The following is a 19,980-nucleotide window of genomic DNA, read 5'->3' as shown; positions in this document are numbered from 1 at the left end:
TGCCAAATATTTTTGGATGAGAGTATACAAGAGATTGTTAATGGACTGAGGCAAAACTGTTGCATATTTGCTAATGCAGATTAAGCTTTAGTTTGAATAATAGTTGTGATGTTTCCTTTGGTTACCTGCAGATGGGCAGAATATGTTGAGATACCAGAGGACAGGGCTATATAGGTGTCTCTTGCACTGCAGTGGGGGATTTAATATTTTGGGTCAGTAGTTCTGTAACTTTAACCAAGTGAGCAGCATTGCACTGATTTTTTTTTATTTTTTTTTTTTTTTTGAAGAGTGATCAAAAGGGCATTTTAGAGCATGGGCAAGATCATCTGGTCTGTAAAAGGAAGATTATTTTTTGTGTAATGCTTCTGGATCAGTATGAATGAATGCAAAGGCTGCTTGTTGAGATACAGGAGCTCTTCTGTTAATGTCGTGAAGCTCTCTGTAAGCTGCAGCACAAGTCCTCTGAAATTAAACCCTCTACCAGAGCCAGTAGTTCCTGGGTGTCTGTTTTTCTCTTACTAGTGTTAAGTTTAAACTTTGTCTTCCTTGGTCATACTTCATTGAAACTTCTGTCTCGCAGGAGGGTGAATCTGTTAGAAAAGTTTGAGTCCATCTCAAGATACCTTAGACCTCGCATGTATCATCTTCACAACAAAAATTTAATTAATCTTCCTCTGGCTCAGCTAAGTGGAAGCAGACCTCCAAGGCTGGATTCAGCCACCTGACCCTCTTTTCTTCAACAAATAAATACACAGTGTCCCCATGGGAAAGTGGCTTTTTTGTTTGGTTTGGTTTTTTCTGGAATAGTTGTTGTGCTCTGAATTGCTACAGGATGCTCCAAGACAGTAAGGAAGACTCTTGAGTAGCGTGACGCGTCTGTCCTTATGCTTTGAGATTTTAAAAGAGGATATTGGAGGAAGCATGGCCTTTTTCTTAGGGTACTTAGGAGGTCTGCATTTGATTCCTTACACAAACTTTCTGCAAGGTCTCTGTTGAATTGTGTTTTATTGCTGTGGATGCTTAAATGGGTGTACGTAACTGGGCAGCAACCCTGCTTTCATCTTCTAGCGTAGAGTCCAAATGATTGAGACAGCAACACTTAGGAAAGCTGAAGGGAGAATAATGGAACTATGTCTTTATTTAGCTAAAGGATATGCCTGATGGCTTCAGAGGATAAAGGTCATGGTATCAGGGCAGTTATCCCAAATTATTAACTGCTGGTGGCAGTATTTTTCTGAAAGTGGTGATATTTCCATTGTCTTCCTTATTTTGAAACATCTGCTTTGAATTTTTTGCTTTACACACAGGCTAACAAAAGAGTAAAGCAAACTCCTTTTTGAAGGAAGATTGTTTTGCAGAGTTCTGGTCTACATTTCTGCAGTTCAGTCTTGTGCCGCCTCATTCACTATGCAGTTGGTCGTGCTGCTGAGGATCTAAATCCTGTAATACTGAATATGAGTCAACTTGGTTGCTGTGGTCAGTATGTGTTGCCTTAAAAAATATACAGTATCTCCCCGCTGCAAGAATGGTTTTTCTCTGTGAGGTCGCATGTCAACAGACTCAAAGTTGGTTAGACAGATGGTCCTAAATAGATATGGCTAATGCTTTTGTGAAAATACATGATTTTATAACTCTGAAGTTAGTGGTTTCTAATGCAGCTTTTATTAGATCAGTGTCTTATAACATAGCTGTCAGGAGTGTCATAATGTATCTTGCAAAATGGAGAAATCGCACGGGTTTGGGGAAGCCCTTAGATGAAGTACCATCAGGCTAGCGACCGGCGATCCTGGTCTTGTCACCTCCTGCTTCACAGCCTGAGTAAAAGATGGGTTTTACTGCAGAGCTGTTAAGGGCAAGGTTATGTTTCCTAGTTCCAGATTTCATACCGTGGTCCTACAAAGTGCCCTAGGCAGCTGCTTTTTTTTTTTTTTTTTTTGTGAAAGCAGTGGTATCTTGCACAAGTGCAAGGAGGTAACTAGGGGTACCCCCTGCAGCAGAGGGGATCCCTGATCCAGGCTGCAGTAGCTCCTTATTGGAGGTGCTGTTAGTCCATCTCGGGAAGGGCCTTGGTGGAAGGTGCGTGTGGTATCACGGCTTGGCCAAGCAGCTGCTGTTCCCCTTGGCTGGGCAGACAGACCTCCATCCCGAGCTCCCGGTGCCCTGGTCATGGTCCGTGGGCTGACGAGAAGCGTTTGGAGCAGCTGCCGGTGCTTGGTCTTGCATCAAGAGTGTGAGCGGCCGCCCTTCCTCCATGCTGCCCGGCTCCCCAGCCGAGCGATCCCAGGCTTGGATGGCGGGCTGCGATGTGCGCTCCCCCTCCTCCTAAATTTTGGTGTGGGTTTTTTTTTTTTCCAAAGATTAAGAGTATTGAGATTGCTGACGAATGCAAACTGGTGTCGATCGCACGTTGCTGCAGATGCCTTGTCATTCTGTTCTCGGCATGCGTCGTTGGAACTACTTCAGGATTAAGATTTTCCTCCTTGCTGTATCCTGGGAAAGCCCGGGGGCTGGCAGGCGTCATCTCTCAGCCTGGCCTTCCTCGTCCAGCCTGAAAATAAACCGAGGAGGACTCCACGACGCAGTCCAGTGACTCTCCTGGGGCTGCTTTTTGATTATTTTTTTCCTCCTCCCCCCGCCCCCGCCCTGTTTCCCACTTATTTTCTTGAAGAACGCCAAGCGACCCTCGGCGTGGGTGCCCGTGGCGGGTAGGCGGCGGGGACCCCTGGGGCGAAGGGGGGACCCCCGGGCACGGCCGCTCCATTTTCTCTGCCGGCACCTGAGCCCGACCTCACCTCACAAAATGAAGGCCGGGCAGCACCGGCTGGGACCGGCCGTTGCCATGGTTTTCGCCGTGGCGGGTCACGTGCCCGGCGGGTCACGTGACCCGGCGGTGGCCCCCGCTCGGGGCGGGAGGGGAGAGCCCCGGTGCCGACATCCGTGGCGGGTTCAGACGCTGCCGCTTCGGGCGCTGAAAAGCCGGCCGGAGCGTGGCGGCCGTGGCTCTGGCGTGGCCCCGTTGGCAGCTCCCGGGTTCCGCCAACCTCCCTGCGGAGGACGGCCCGGTATCGACCCGGCTGCCCTCGCTGTCGCTTGGGAGAGGGGGGCGAAGCGTCGCCGATGGTAGAGTCGTCACCTGCAGCCAAATAAAATCCTTCACGCCGCCTCGTATTTGCGGACGCGTTCGGGTTGTAACGTGTCGACCCCGTAGCTCTTTGCAGCTTCCCTCCCTGCAGCTGTCTGGGCTGGTTCAAGGGTGGAGCTGGTGAGAAGAGCCCCTCTGATTTGGGAGTGGGGTGGTTCGGGTCGTGAACGCTGGCTGCTCCAATCCCCGTGTTTATACAGTTCTCGGCTTTTTAGGTAACTTAACTGTCCATGCTTTTCATGAGGGATTTCACCTTAAAGTTTGAGGAGGAACAGCCAGTGCCTGACTCAGCTAGAGTCTCAGTCTTTCACGTGGAGCTGCTCCAGCTGTCACCTGAAAAGGGCTCAGCAGTGATGAGCTCAACACGTCGGTGCATTCCCTGCATGCCTGCTGTTCACCGCTGTCGGGAGAAGTGTACCGAGCCAGTTAGAGCTTGGCCCGACCCAGTTACTTCCCTGCTAAGAGTGACCTGAGCCAGTTTGGTGCATTTGGATACAGGAAAAAGCTGGAAATACTTCACCTGTGCCACTGTTAATTTTGAAACAACCCCAGAGTTTAAACGACTCCAGTTTACTGGCTTGCTGTGCCCTCTAGAGGACACTCTACTTTTTTATTTATTTTTTCCACTAACATGGAAATTGTATTTTAAAAGCTGTTTTTTCAGTATGTGAGGCTGGTTTTGCAGTATCCATAATACTGTTTGACCTGCCTTCAGCGGTTACTGAAGGTGTGCGTTTCACAAAGCTTATTAGGGTACACAGCTTTTCAGTGCTGTTATTTGTTGTGAATATTCTTTGCATCACTAAATAAGATAATAAGGATTAATTTCTGTTAGATCATTGAATTCCCAATACCGCATATCAGTTAAGTCTAGAAACTGTTGTTTAATCTAAAAGGTAATTACCTGATACTTGAAAGTACAAAACTCATATGCCACATCTCTTACTTGTGAAGTTGCTTCATCTTGCTTGATACAAATTCTTCATGCATTTTGTCTAATGCATAACTGTAAGCCAGAAGGTTCTCACTGTAAATTTTACTGTTCCTGCTTCTGGCTTTGGGTTACAAGAAAATCAAAACAATTACTTGTGTTACGTTCCCCTACAATTCTTGCTGTTGGCCCTTTCTCAAGCAAGTGCTGTCGTTGTTTCCTGGGCAGTGCAGAAGACTTTGCTGTCCCGTTCCTGTGAAGCTCCTGCTAAACCTGTCGGCAATCACGTGCCACAAACCTTGCTCTGAAATACTTATGCTTTGTAGTTTGAAATCCCAAATCCTGGTACCAAGGGTGATCTGACAGTTACCAGCTTGTGCTGGCACTGGCATCTGTTGTCATGTCATCTCTGTCCCTTTTGGTTCACGTAGTTTTAAGTTTTTGTTCTCGTATGATAATCATAGGCAATGCAGCTGAGAGGTGATTTATTGTCAGGAATTCAGGTGGAAGGTGCAGCCATCACTCAAGACACTGAATGTTAAAGCCAAATAAAGACTTAAAATCAGTATAAGTCTAGACATGTTTCAGTGGTTTCCAGTGAAGTTGTGTGGATGTGTCCATCTGTGTTGAGACCGTTACGGGTTTTCACCGTTAATAGCGGAAAAGAATTTAGTAGTGTTGGTGTAGAAAGAAAATAATACCATGAAGTACTTAAACTTAGGTAAGTGAATAGGTGTGAATTGTTTTGTGCTGGGTTTCCTTCAGATTCAGTATCTTGAGTGATGAAAAGCCACAACTTACAATATTTGCATTAGGAAAGGATAAGGAAAAGGGGAGTATGGTTTTGCCTTTCAGCCCATTAAAGAGAAGCAGCAAGAGACCTGTTTGTTCCTGGATTAGGGTTGGATGTGGTCTTCCCCCAGTGCAGGCAGAGCCCTGGAGAGACTCTGTGTCTTCTAAGGGGGGGTGAAGTGGCTGATGGAAAAGCTTGTAATTTGAAGGAATTCACCATTGGTATGTGTTGTGGCTGAATCTTGCCTCATGGCATGCTTTTGTACTGGGAAGCTTGATATCCACAAGGAGAACAGAAATTGATTGAGCTCGTCCATGTTGCATTTATTCAGAATTTGAGAGATTTGGGATTAATCTAGCACAAGGTTGTAAATAACATTACTTGGAGCATGAAGTAGTTGTTTGCTTATTTTTATTGACTGGTTCTCTGTCTTTTTCTTTTGATTGGCAGTGAAATAAAGAGAGAAAAGAGAGTCCCCTCACCGGATGTTATAGTGTTATCCGACAATGAACCTTCTAGCCCTAGAATGAATGGTTTAACAAAAATAGCATTAAAAGAGACCAACACAGAGGCACTCATGGTGAGTAGTCTTGTCTTGACACACTTAAGTTGTGCCATCTTGAAAGAAGAAAACACACCACTTGTTCCCACAGAGTCACCTGTGATCACAGGGTCAGGTGGATACGTGGTTTTATAAAGATGGATTTGCAAGCATGGAATCCTGAAGCTGTTAAAAACTGATGTCTTTTTTTATTTTTTTCAGGCTCTTAACTCCGTGATTTTTATATGCTTAAAAAATGCACCTTTTTCAGAATTGGCTTTTTAGTAGACACAATGTCCCTTACTCAGCATGGCTTAACACAGAGTTGTTGCGGCACTCTTCATTTGACTTTGTTTACTTGTTTTGCTAGCGAAAATACCTCAAAAACTTTTTGCCTTTGAGTTCTTCCTCCGTACTCAGTTTGTGTCCATATACTGCAGGCATGTTGGTGATATTAAGACATACATGACAAGTATAACGCTATAAGTTCTTGCTGTAACTTGTATGGTATCTATTTTTTCCCTTTCCCCCCTCCCTGTTTTCCCACCCTCTATTGCCTTACTTGTCCCTACAGAAAAGCAGTCCAGAGGAGCGTGAGAGAATGATTAAACAACTAAAAGAAGAGTTACGGTTAGAAGAAGCAAAGCTTGTTTTATTGAAAAAGTTACGGCAAAGTCAAATCCAGAAGGAGACCACTACTCAGAAGGTATTTATCTTCCTACAGATACTTACCATCTCATCTTTTGAAATGGAGCAGAAAAAATTTAAAGAACTGTGGCAGTTGCCGTAACCTATGGAACATAAGATAGCTTTCAAATAAAGCATATCTCACTTCTCATAAAATCTTTATGAAGTTTTTAGTGGTTTTCCTGTTAACCATTCCTTTTTGTGGAATTCCTTTTTTTGTCTTGCCAAGACCAAACAAGAAGACAGTTTATCAGCCATTTTCAAAAGCTGGAGACCTTCTTGTTAAAACTCAGATCCATTTATGAATGTAGTATACTTCCAATTATTAAACACTCCGTCCAGTCCTTAATGCTGCGTAGAGATTGCTGAAATACATTTGGAGGAGGTTCTTGCGCATAACAGATGTGCTGACAGGTAGAGTTAAAAGTGTTTGAACCCCAGGCTCTGGGAGCTGGCGGCCAAGAGCTGCGTTTTGTGCTGCATGGCAGAAGCCCAGGTCTGGATTCCAGGTCTTACCAGGTGAAGTAAGTCTGCGGTTAGCTGCATGCTTTCATCATCCAAAAAATCCAGGCAGCCCCTGGAAGGAGTGGTTCAGCTCTCCTACCCTGAACTCCTTTCCCTTCCTCCTCTCCCCATCCCTCATCTCACACAACCACGCGCAATATCCAGAGTCCTGGGAGGAGAGCTGTTTTCTTCAGAAACTAACCCAGAAAAAAAATCTACCTTCTTGTCAGAGCAGTTGCCCGTTCTGCTCGCTATGTGTGCTGTTCATGCTGGCACTGAAGGGTAGAGGTGGAGGGTGGCAGGAGAAGAGCAGAGGAGATTGGGAGGCGAGGGGGCGTGCGAACACCCCACGCGCTGCTATCAAGGCACAGGCTAAATTTCAAGTATCTGTAACAATAGCAACTAAACAATTTTATTTTACAGCGTGTGATGCTGACTTGATGGATTTTGTGATGGGGGCGATGTGTAGATTTAAGTGCACTTCACGGTGCAGATGGATGTTAATACAGCTCTCTTGGCTGGTTTCGGTTGTTTTATTGGCATCTTTCTCCCGGACTTCTGAGTGCTTCAGTAGATGGGATTAAAACTAATGCAAGTACCTGCATCGCTGAACTCGCTGCTGAACGCTGACCAAATGACCTCTGGATGTTTGAACTAACTAGGGTGAAATGACATATCCTAAACTTTAAACTTCTTAATGTTTGAAGTCCTTTTCCTAAACATTTTTTCACTTTGCATTATGCTTGAACCTAGTTAGTTGAGACTAGTAGTAATGGTGGATAAGACTGAAGTGGGCTCTAAGCTGAGACTGTTAAAATAGATTTCCCCATTGCTCTGCTTTTGGTGTATAGAATCTTTTATTTTCCTGGTATCTATACTTACCTAATAACTTCTTCATTTAAATATGCATGTTGAGATGCTTGGAGGAAGAAAGGGATGGGGGAGGGGGGAAGTGTGTGCAGTCTTTGAAGATTCTCTTACTGAGGCGCAAGGAGGTAAACGCTTTTATTCCCTTAGCTTCTGTAATTCTGCTTACACCCTTACACTCGTCTGCTTTCTTTCTGGTTTTTCCTCTTCCAGCCTGCTGGTTCCTCTGGGAGTGCTGTGGCCACCCCTCCGCCCTTGGTGCGGGGACCGCAGAGTGTTCCTGCTGGCAAACCGTCCCTCCAGGTCAGTGGGGTGGGCCAGGCTGCCAGGTTCAGGGCATGGAGCAGAGAAGAAGGTGCACAACACAGGAAAGACAGTCCCATCACATTAATGGCTTGGAGCCAGGTGGAATTTTTTTTATTTTTTTTTTAACTCCCAAAACCCCATTATAAGCTTTTTAAGAACGATTGGGGTGGGAGATAAAAGTAGGATGTCACATGGAGATAACTCTCATAAGCTTATCTTTCAGTGGCTGATCATCCTGATCCACTCTGCTGACAAATATATCCATACTAGTACTAACGACCTTTGGTGAAAGAGGATGCCATAGAGTTATGTCATAGAAATATTGTGGCGGTGTGTTGCCGTACCCTCAAGAGACTTAATTGTGCCCTCAGTATGATTAATTGTAAGAGCTGAGTGAATCATGTGATTTTCTCTTTTGGCTTGGTGACTGAATGGCACATGATGGTAGGAAAGATCTTGGTTCAGACTAAATTAAAACGAAATGTTGGAAAGCCTTGGGGAAATAAAAAAAAAGCAGAGGCAATTGACATCTGTCAACCTAATCTTCCTCTTGAGTCTAGTATCTTGTTTTGCTTTTGGATTTAAAACATTTCTGGTTATTTACCTTGGGCTAATTCAAAACAAATTTCAAAACTGCTTCAGCACAAAATGCTTTCACTTGGAAAATGGCAACTCTTCATTTCAAAATCCCCTAGAATGCTATACTTGATGGAAGGAGTAAATTTGCTACCCATTTAGGAAACATTCACAAAACCTAAAGCAATCTGTCAGTTGGAGTAATCTCTTCCTTGAGGCAAGTTGCCTTCACTGAAGACAGCACTTTCAGAGGAACTGGACCACAAGTTAAATCAACAGCGATCAGACAGTGAAACTTCGGTTGGACAGAGAAGAGAGCTGGGAGCTAAGAATCCAGAATTGAAGTTATTCTGTCTAATTTGCAGTGTTTGGGCAAATTAACCTAACCTCCACCTGCTTCTGCTTGACTGTAAAAACTCTACTAATTCCTGTGTGTAGGAGTTGAGTTAACATTTGATCTTCACTTGAAAGGCATAACAGAAGTGGATAAAACTTCCCACCTGCCTAAATATGTATGTGTGTGTACACATGGTAACTCATGAAAATGGATGCTTCAGTGTTTTTAGAAGTCTTAATTCACAGATGATGGTCAGTTTGGGGCTTGAGTGAGGGAAGTGGCAAGATGTGTAAAGCCACATGAATAGGATGATAGGTTTGTTGCTCTGGAGCCATGAGTGCTTCTCAGGCTTGATTGCCTAGCATTAGTGGTCCGCAGGAATGTGAGTGGTGCATGAAACTGTATCACCTTTTTCTCATGACAATATAACTTTGAGGATTTAATGCAGTCTGCAGCCCAAAAAGCATGGGCAACAATTTTGCAAATTTCTTTAGCCTGACTCCTTTTCTATTTCATTTTTTCTAAAGCTTTCCCCTTTTCCTGTCTCTTTTTTTTCCTTCCCACATACATGCACATGCCAAGTCTGCTCACCTCCCCAGGTTCCTGCATCTCCAACTTCTGTCTGCCCCGTGCTTCTCCTTGAAGACAGCAGTTTGTATTTCCCCATTCTCTGACTGCCCCTGCAAAATACACTTTTTTTTTTTTTTTTGAACACTTAACTGAACTGAAGCCAGCCTAGCCATCTCTTGTCCTACAGTCTTTCCATTGGTTCGAGACAGATACTGCATCCATCATACCAGCCAGAGAGGAGAACTGCACTCGTGTACCCCCACTCCTGTACTTGGGTTATGGCGTGCCTCTTTGGTGTGTCTCAGTACAGCAGTTCTTGAGCTATTGTATTTCAACGGTGGGAGGGCAGATGAAAATGTTGTTCAGGACTGCTCTTTACCTTTTAAATTCTGTGCAGGATGAGAGAGAACAATCCCCGAGTGTGTAGCCAGACTGCCATCGCGTCCTTACGTATGTCCATATTGCTGCGTAAGATTTCAGATACTGCTTTATTGGCACACTAAGCAGCAGAAGAGAGCGGGCATATAAATACACCAGAACAAAACAGTGTGAGTAAACTATTTTCTGTTTTGCAGACCTCTTCTACACGTATACCAGGCACTGTTATTCCTCCTCCCTTGGTCCGTGGAGGGCAGCAGACTTCTTCAAAATTAGGAACTCAGCAAAACACGCAGATAGTAATGCCACCTCTTGTCAGAGGAGCACAGGTAAGTATTTACCTTGTGGTAGACTGACTCTGTTTTTCCTTAATGCATCTTAACTACTTTCTTAGTCATCTTTGTGCTTGTCTGGAGGGAACCTACAAAGCTCTTGCTGAGATTTCTTAGTATGGCTACATGTATTGCTACTGAAAGGTCCTGCATCATTCCAGTTTTGCATATTGTGCTCTCCAATAACGCTTCCAGTGAAGCATGACAAAATCCTGTGATGATGCAAGATACTGCCTTACCTGTGTAGCTGCTTCCCTTAGCTGCGCCAAAGCAGTTTGTTTGCCTTTATTATGAAAGTTAATTTACAGGCTTCCAGCTTCACCCGCTTTTTAGGAGAGCGGCAGCAGAGGAAACGAAACACAATCCCTCGTTCTTCCATTTTTTCCCCCTCATTATTCTTTCTGTCATATCAATTTCACCTTTTCAAATGCTAAAATTCAGGGTTTCTTTCCTCATTGTGTCTGTCTTGCAATTGAATAAGAGCTGCTGAAATGAGATAGTTGACTGGATGTCTGAAAGTGCTGCTTTGCAGGGTCTTTGTCACCTATAACAGAACATAGTGATATCACTAAAGGAGTAGGAAAGCAGTGTTCAATTTGATATGGTCTTCTAAAATTATGACTTCCGTGGGATACCAGGAAAAAAATATTTCCTTGTTAAATGAGGATTTATTTTGCAGTGAAAGGTCTGCTTTTATCTGTTGCATAGCCAGCATTAAGGAGGAAGGTAGAGATTTGGTATTTCATTTTCTTTCTATTCTGATTATGGAGAAAACCTCATTCTAAGAAATAGCTTTCCTAATGCCTTTAAAATGAAACAGGCTTAACAACTATACATTTTGAAAGAAATTTGACTCGGAAACTTAGATTTTGGGCACAGCTGTTTTGACCATAATGTGATAGCCTCACATAGAAGCATCTCTTCACATTACCTTCTACTTGTTTCATTTTGACAGAGGGAAAGGGAAAAACATCTCATTTTGGCGCGGATGTTAATTATCACGCTTTCTTTGCGTTCCCTGCCTTGCCTCATTTCCACTGTCTCATGTCATCCCATTCGACTTCCACCACTTACTTCCCGCTATCTAATCCTCCCCATTGTTCATGGCACCATTGCATCAGCCCATTTCTGTGTCTTCCCAGCAAATCCACAACATCCGACAGCACTCCAGCACGGGGCCACCTCCGCTGCTGCTGGCACCGCGGGCATCGGTCCCCAGCGTACAAATTCAGGGGCAGCGAATTATCCAGCAGGGTCTGATCCGCGTCGCCAACGTCCCCAACACCAGCCTGCTTGTCAATATCCCGCAGGTGAGTTCTGTAAGATTCTGTGCCAAACATTCAGAGGAACAGAGATGGACAGTTGTAATTAATGATCGTTGGGTTACTGTATCTAATTGGTGTGGCCTGCTGTCATCTAACTGATGTGGTCGCTTATTACTGCTCCTTGTTCTTCCCATGCAGTCCTTTTCTCTGTTCACATTCACCTCGTGGACATAGGAATGAAGCAAAACATTACAGAATATTGGAAAGAAATATATGTTTCAGTGAACTGAATGTTGCTGTCCATTAGGATATCTTTTTTTCTCTTCCTTAAGAAGCGTAAATGAGTGTTCTTGTAAACAGAGCTGAAAATGGGCTAGCCCTCCTATTTGAAACACCAAGAGATACTGAAGCAGCAACTTAACATCTAACACTGATATTGCCATACTAGTGCTGTAGATAAAGGAAACAATTTAAAGTCAGTGCTTTGACAAAATCATAAGGAAAAGGACTCCTTTTTGGTTTTTTTCTTTAGAATTTCTAAAAAAATTATAAGAATGATCAGTAAAGAAAAATAAAGGTCTTTACAAAAAGAATTAGTGTTAGATGACACGTAATATTTGTAACAGGAGGTACAACGTCGCAGTAAACATATGTATTGTGATCTGTTTGGTCACATGCAAAAATGAGATTTAGAAGCAGACGATTCAGTCTAGTCCCAAGCAGCCAGCTTTCATTGCACACAAACACCCCACACAGCGTTGGAGCCAACGCTGCTTCCCTCCCTCTCATCCCTCTCGGTGGAGAGAAGCACGTGTCTCAAAAGTGCCAAACCATCTGGCACTTGTCACTAAGCTGTGTCGTGTTTCCTCCCAGGCTTCACCAACTTCAATCAAAGGTACAACCGTGACATCCGCTCAGGCTAATGCTACTACGACCAGCGCCGCTTCCATCGTCAACTCCAACGACTCGCCGGCTAGCCGGCAAGCCGCTGCCAAGCTCGCCTTGCGGAAGCAGCTGGAGAAGACGCTGTTGGAGATCCCTCCTCCCAAGCCACCTGCACCAGAGATGAACTTCCTGCCAAGTGCAGCTAATAACGAATTTATTTACTTAGTCGGGTTGGAAGAAGTTGTGCAGAATTTGCTGGAAACTCAAGGTGAGATAGTGTTAAAAATGTTCCTCAAAGGCAAGGAGAGCATCTTTCCCATCTAGACTTTACCTCAGTAGCAGGCAGCAGTGAGTTTCAGGTGTCACAGGATTAAATTGTCATACTCTGTCAAATCTAAGACTCACTTCCTTTAATAATTTTCAAACTGTTTTATTTAAAATTATAAAAAAGGTCTAAAAAAATTCTAAAAAAAAAAGTTAAGATTTCTCATGGGCTAGACACTGGTTGAAAAGATTTCTCTAAAATGCATCCAGTTCTCCCCAGAGCTGTTCACTTCCTATCAGCCACTTGTTTGTCTGTCGCCACTAAATTCTCTAACCAGAGTCTAAAGAAGTATCTGCCAGATACCTACGCACACATTCACAGAAGTAAAGAGTTTAAAGATTTAGTAATGCACAAGGCTTCAGACTGAGAAGAGTTAAGGGTGGAGGGTTTGCTTTGGGTTTGTTTTTGGGGTTTTTTTTTTATGCTGTAATATTCTTGAGGTTTCTCAAGTATTATTCATTCATGGAAGCCACAGGTGGAGCTGAGCTAAGCTGATTGTGTTCTCCAGGTAAAGTTTCGGTTGCTGTATCATCTCGCGAGCCCTATATGTGTGCTCAGTGTAAGACTGACTTCACCTGCCGTTGGAGGGAGGAGAAGAATGGAACCATTATGTGTGAAACCTGCATGACATCGAATCAGAAAAAGGCCTTGAAAGCTGAGCACACTAACCGACTGAAGGCTGCCTTCGTAAAAGCACTGCAGCAAGAGCAGGAGATTGAGCAAAGGATACTGCAACAGACTGCGTCTCCTGTACAGACCAAGTCAGACCCTATAGTGCAGCACCACTCGCTCAAGCAGGTAAGGCTTTGTCCACCAGAAGCCAGATCTTGGTGATGATGGGGCAAGGGTCCTGTGGCTCCAAGTGCAAGTGTTTCACATCCCGGCATGAAACTGATATGTGGACTTGCTTTATTTAAGCTCCACAGTGTGTGTGTTTGAGTGTAAGCTTAAAACCAGGCTGGTGAAAGTGGTTTTTGTCATGTGGGGACCTGATACTTGAATTACGTTCTCTGTACCTGAAGAACAGACGAGAGTGGTGTTTCTCTGCAGTCATTGTAATTATTCAGAGTGTTTAACTCCTATCCTGCAAAGTCCGTTCCTGAATTTTTTTTTAGGATGTACCAAATGGAAAGAGGTGCTCCAGCACCAAAGGCAGAAGAGTAAATTGACCTAAGATAGAAAAAAAATTGGCTTGAGCCAGGAACACATAATGTTGCTGGTGAAGTTTAAAGGTGATGGTAGCAGCCAAGGTCTCGCACACCTTGTAAAACCACCTTTCAGTTGGAGGAAGACAGAAGCTGCTTAAGTGCTGCTTTGAGTTGAAATAATCAAGGTACTGGTTATTTAGGTCAGGGAAGTAGTGTTGCCTGTGTATGGAGATGCTTACACCGCACATTTTTTTGCTGCTTTGCAGTTACAATTCCTCATCCTTACAGGTGCTTTCAGAAGTAGAAAGCTGATTCTTATTTTGTTGTAGAGATGTCTTGGAAGTTTTCAGCCCTGAAACTGTAGTAATGCATTCTAGGCTTGGCAGATGAAGCCAAGGAAGGAGAGAGGAGCAGTAAAGATTCATCAAGGCTATTGTACTTGAGAGACAGAAAACTGCTACACCTGTCTTACCGTTTGCTCTCTTGCCAGACTTCTAGCCAGATGTCTCGAGGTCCTCCTGGAGCTCCACGAGGAGTGTTGCATGCATTTAGCCAGTCACCCAAGTTGCAGAATGCATCGTCTGCAGCAGCACTTGGGAGTAGGCCAGGTAAGCATGCTGAGAGACCTGTCAGCAAGGGCAGCGCTGCCGCCTGGAAGAAGACTCCCATCAATACAGGTAGATTTTTCTCTAAAGTTTCTTTTCTTTGTACTTACTAGCTGCACTCTGTCCAACAATCATAGTTCTTTGGGTAAGGATGCTTTCTCTTTGACACTTCCTGCATGAAAGCCCGATGATAGCGAGGCTTTGCTCTTAGTATTGGTGTTGGCACTTGCTTTTGGTGTGGTTTATGCTTGTCAAAAGGGGCAATCAGGTGGTGCTACCAAATAAAAACTACTGCTTTACACATTTATAAATAGACTAAATAGATGTAATGTCAGACTGTTCATCACTGAGTCCGTATGCACAGCCAGTACCATGCTGCAGGAGTTTGTCACTAATTTCTGGGAGTTTTAGTTCAGTCGTTTAATTTTGACTGGTGTTTTCTCTTGCTGAAAGCAACATACAGTAAATAAACGTTTTTGCTCTAGGTAAGGCTACAGTGCACACTCCCAGCATTCCTCAGGTTTTGAAGTAATAAAAGCTGTTGCTTTGGATAAATGGAAATTATAAATTCTAATGTAATTTTATATATATATAGAGAGAGAGAGATATATATGTATATATATAAAAGAATCTGACTGGAGAAGAGTCATTTGTTTTCTTAAATGATAATTAGGATCTCCAGGAGGGAAACACTGTAGCAACTAGCTCTTCTGTGATCTACTTTCTTGCCCAGTACTGAATGGATTTCTTTTGATTTTTTTTATTCCTGACAGGTTAATTTATCATTTAAAATGTAATTTCATTGTAGAGAGCTCTAGCCTGCTCAAATCTTCATTTCTGGTACAAAATGTTGCTCCTGTTTGTTCAGATGGTTTTGGAAGCTTTCATCTTCTGAAGGCGTCTGACTTCCGTGGCCAGTAGTGCCCCATGTTTAGATGATCCATGCTTAGGTGATCCGTTTTCACGTGGGTGAAACGCGAATAGTGTGTTTTTGCCACTGTTTTGTCTCCTGTTCGTGTCATACGGTGACACTTGTTCTCTCTTCTCTTTTATATCTCGTCAGGTGGGGCTTTACCTTTTGTTAATCCTAGTTTAGCTGTGCACAAGTCATCTTCAGCAGTAGACCGCCAGCGTGAATATCTCCTGGATATGATTCCCCCACGGTCCATCCCACAGTCCGCCACGTGGAAATAATGCAGAGGAATGCCCGAGAGGAAGACTTTCCTGTTTCTGCCATCCTTTTTATACCACAGTACAGTGGAATCTGCTTTAATCCCAGCTGGATATGCCCCAGGCTTTATAGGATGCAAGAAGACCACTCCTCATCCCATCGAGTGCTGCTGTCCCTGCTATGAGAAAATGACACCACGTGGGTGGGAAAGACTTAAGCTCATTTGGTTCTCAGATTCTTATGATTGACTGATGATGAAGGCTGTCAGGGAAGGGGAAGAATTCTTATTTTTTTTGGCTTTATGTATTTAGTTTGGATTTTTTTGTCACCAGCACAAAAGGAGGACTAAATGACTCTCTGCCTTCGGTTTCTTTATTAATAACTACCTGTTCACCAGGAACACGGTGTTCGTTTGCGATCGAGCATGGATGTCAGTTCAAGGAGAGAGGAATTTCAACCTGATCTTGCAGATGCATTTAGTGAGCCACGTTCATGTTTGCTTTTCTTCCCTGCCCCTCCTCTAGCCAGGAAGGCAGTCTACAGATTATAATGTTTCAAAATCTTCTGATGATGAGCTAATGATAAATAAGTGCAAACTCAAATTCCAGTTGAGTATGGTTTGTTTTTTGTTTTTTTTCTAAGGGACTGGCTGCCACCAAAACTTGTCTGGCAGGTGGGAACCAGTGCAGGAGTCTCTCACTTTTGTTGGATTCTGTTTTGAATAGACTTTGAACTGTTGGTAGTCTAAAATCTAATTTACTGAATAGACAAACACCTTTGTTCAGTCTTTCTAATTCAGCGAAGAGCAGTTGGGCCTTTCATATGTTCCCAGAGACTTAAAAGTTGAAACTGTTTTTGATTATTTTCTTTTTGGAGGGTTTTTGTTGTTGTTGTTTTGAGCAATTTTACTCAAAAAAAGAAAAAATAAAATAGGAATTCCAGAAGCTGCACGCAATCAGAACGGGCAAGTGGAGGGAGCAGAGGACCAGGAAGCTGCTGTCCGGTCGCAGGCTCCTTCCTCTGCCGATACCCGCCGAGAAGCAGCCGTTCCCGGTCTGTGCTGCGGTGGCCTGCTGACCGTGCCAGCACGTGTTGGGCATGTTGGGGGGCAGGACTGCCTACCTTGATCCCTCTAGAGCTCCGTTCTTCCAGGCGTACCAAGCATGCTCCTCTGTCCATCACTTCAGTATTTCATTTTTGATAGAGCTTTAGGTAACCCTGCTTTAAGGACAGGTTTCTACGTGGTTTTAATATATTTTGGGGATTCCACAGGTTAAACCCAAATCCATCAGGTCCAGTTTGATTTTTTTTCTTCTGTCATCTTCCCTCCCTCTTCCTTGTGCTTCTCCCAAATTAAAGTTGAATTCAAGTGGCAGAAATACATGCCTTACTACTTGTGTTGCATATCAGTACTAGAAGTAGTGCTGATAAGAATTATTTGCAAAATTATATATATATATCTATATATCTATATATAAAAGAAAAGGGGGGGAGGGGTTACTATTCAGTCTATGCTGAATCTATTTTCTTAGCAGTTGCTGTTAGATCTAACTTTAAACCAATAACTGTATAGGGTTGTCCCCCTTCAGATCTAACTATTGCATAGTGAAAAAAAACCTCGTTCATTTTAGCCCCTCTTCTGTTGTGTGAATATCAGTATTTAGATACTTTGAAAACTGTTCAGTAGTATAGAAAACCTAGTTTTGCAAAATGGTATTTGTTGCTGTATAAAGCCCTAGAATTTCAATTTGACTTTGTTTTTTGTTTGTTTTACAAATGTATATTAAGAGCTAAATGGGGATGAGAGGAATTGGTTTGAGTTTTTAATTTTTCTTTTCATTCCAAGATATTGTGGATTGGGAGATGTGGAGAGAGAAATTGAGTGCATTTTATTTTTGCACTTTGAAATACTATGAAAAAGTTTCAGTTCCTTACCTGTGTGGAGATTTTTTGGGTTTGTTTTTTTTTTTTCTCTCATCTGACAAATTGCCTGCATTATCTTATCATTGATGCAAATGTCTGGCACTGTTAAATCACCTGGGGGGAGTGCATTTGTTTAAAAAGAACATGCAAAACTTCTCAAACTAAAATGGAAATGCCTTTTTGGAGAGCCTGGACAGCGTCACAATTTCTTTCCAGTGTTGGAGTAGCTGTAGCTTCAGCTGATGCTGGAAAAAAGGGGAATGGAAAGAGAAGCAGATTAAACCTGCCTGTTTTAAAAGCTATGTCAAAACCTTTTTGGATACCACCAGTTCAGTACAGCAGCTTGTCAATTTTAATTTCAGCACAATGGATAGGGGAGACTTCAGATAAGCCTTAAAATAATCAAGAAGGCTTATTTCAAGATTTGGAACTGAATATAAAAATGAGGCTGCACATACTGTCTTACAAACATTGCTCCCTCAGCAATGCTAGACCGCGATCTGTTCTCGTTTAATGTAGAAGAAAATCACGCAAATACTAACTTACGTATTAGGGTAGAATTATTTTGAAGGCTTTGTAACTGAACAGAAAATACTACATGGATATTAGGCTGTCGGGATTCAAACCAGTTTTGACATTGTTTTTAATCTCTGGTTCTTGGAGTGTTGCAGGTAACTTAGACGATATATTTATTACATATGTGTTTCTGCAAAGTTTTAGATAAATGCACCAGGGAAATATTTCAGTGGTATACATATGTTAAATGCCAGAAGAATTGCTTCTTCCTTTGTAGTCAAAACTGCGTATTCAGTTGAGTAGTGTTGAACTGGGCTAGTTAAGGTACCATGCCACCTTTAGATAGTCCTTAAAACACTTGCTGCAGTCTTTCCAAATCTCCTCCTCCCCATCTGTATGTTCCCCTTCTTGCAGAAAAAAAAAAAAAAAAACTAAAAAAAAATCAACAAATAGAAAAGCTCAGTTAGATGGAATATTAACATAATGGTGTTACACCCTAAAGGTTAAATAATTTGGGATTTGTGAAGGAAGGGGGTTTAGACAACGCTTTTAAGAACAAATCTTTGGTTTATTTCTACTGCTGTCATGTTTGGGATTCCTGCCTCCGTAAGGGCTATTAGTTCTGCTGCAGAGCTGTCCGAAAGTCACCTCATCGGCCCTCTCCTGGAAAAAGACCATTTTACTTAAAGCTCCCTCAGAACAAGAGACTGAACGTGCTGCTCGACAGTCTAACCTGTAAATCGGTATCATTCAGGTGGAGTATCTGGCATCGTGTCCTGTTTCCCCGACCCTCCACTGCTTCGCTGCAAACTGCTGCATGAGCTGGTTTGACATTGCTCAGATGCTGCTTGCTTCCCCCCTCTCCTGGGGAGAGGGTTAGAGCAGCGTTGGTTCTTGCAAGCCATATAACCTTTCTTTGAGACGTTGCGACTACAAGATTTTATAATACAGTAATAATGAAAATGACTATTGTACTTAGATTTTAGCAACTTGTGAAATAAACCCCGGATTTTCATTTGAAACCCGTGTTGCAATTTGGGAGCTGTGTGGTTTTTTTAATTTTATTTTTTTATAACCTAATTTATTATCTGTTTGATTTCTGAGTGTTGGCGAGGTTGCAGTCCTTTGCTCAGAAACACGACAAGTGGCCTGGTTGAACCTTTTATTTTTATAGCACAAACGACTTGGACAGCGTTTCCAGTTCCTGTAAAGGGTGACTTTGCTAATTTTTGTATTCTAGGGATTCCTGTACATGGCATTCCAGCTCTAATAGTGAGGAAGACTCTTGGTTAATCTTAAATTTGAGGTAGTTTGGGGTTGGTTTTTTTCTATAGATATTTTTATCATAGTTTTAGGGAACCGTTCATTTACCTCTGAATTCTCAGACCTAGTTGTCACTTTTTTTTGCTTACGAAGGAAAAAAAAAAATTACCAAAGTACAGTTCAGAATGGAATGGGGGGGGCTTGGGCTGCAGGAGTAGATCAGAGCAGGCTTAGGCAGGTCTCATCAGAAACCCTATTTGGCTCATTTCTCACTTTCTCCTTTTGGAAGGAGGGGGCACAGAAGGCATTTTTTTTTTAAATAATAAATATATAAATATATAAATATATATATAATGCAAAAAGACCTCAAGGAACCGCAGTAGTGTTTGTCTGCTTAAGGCAGAGTTATGCTGTATATTGCATTTAGCGAAATAACTTGCTTTGTGCTTTTTTTAAAACAAGAAAAAAGAAAAGAATTTATAATCATCTAACAAAGGAGTGTAACAGAGTAATGTTACGCCAGCGCAGGGTATGTTTTTGTCACTCGTATTTATTGTGACTCTAAATCTTTGATAATAAAACAAAAATTAAAAAAAAATTCCCACTAAAACCTGATAGTCTCAATGGCAGAAGAATCTGAAATCAATAACTGTATATTGTATTGTGAGGGATTTTTAGTATTTGAATGACAATAAACAAATGGACAAACTCTTGGGTCTGCCTTTTATTTCAAGTATATCTGTTTTGAGATACCTTTTGTTTTGCACCACTTGCTTACAGGTGAGGATGCTTGAGATGAGGTTGCGGTCCACTCCTTTCCTCTGGCAAGGGCACAGTTTCTTCCCCCAAAAAACAGGTTGATGGGAGAACGGGAAAGGAAGAAGAGAAGACGAAGTCTACATGGAATTTCGTGGA

General features: G+C 42.7%; 1 protein-coding gene across 5 annotated transcripts in view; it reads left to right on the top strand.

Annotated features, from left to right (window-relative positions):
• Positions 1-19,774, top strand: part of GATAD2A (GATA zinc finger domain containing 2A) — a 68,228-nt gene extending 48,454 nt beyond the window's left edge. For 3 of the 5 annotated variants that reach the window (XM_075037832.1, XM_075037834.1, XM_075037833.1), the window contains 8 exons: positions 5,317-5,446; positions 5,982-6,113; positions 9,830-9,961; positions 11,107-11,274; positions 12,103-12,382; positions 12,948-13,237; positions 14,078-14,264; positions 15,256-18,259. In XM_075037832.1, coding sequence (XP_074893933.1) covers positions 5,317-5,446; positions 5,982-6,113; positions 9,830-9,961; positions 11,107-11,274; positions 12,103-12,382; positions 12,948-13,237; positions 14,078-14,264; positions 15,256-15,386 — 1,450 coding nt within the window. In that variant the 3' untranslated portion in view covers positions 15,387-18,259. Of the gene's footprint in view, positions 1-5,316; positions 5,447-5,981; positions 6,114-7,678; positions 7,769-9,829; positions 9,962-11,106; positions 11,275-12,102; positions 12,383-12,947; positions 13,238-14,077; positions 14,265-15,255 lie in introns of all 5 variants that reach the window. The other 2 variants (XM_075037836.1, XM_075037835.1) reach the window with 2 other exon arrangements.
• Positions 19,775-19,980: the final 206 nt, after the last annotated feature.

The sequence above is a fragment of the Buteo buteo genome, chromosome 10 (assembly GCF_964188355.1).
Source record: "Buteo buteo chromosome 10, bButBut1.hap1.1, whole genome shotgun sequence".
Lineage (NCBI taxonomy): Eukaryota > Metazoa > Chordata > Aves > Accipitriformes > Accipitridae > Buteo > Buteo buteo.
This window is presented reverse-complemented; position numbering and strand designations above follow the sequence as displayed.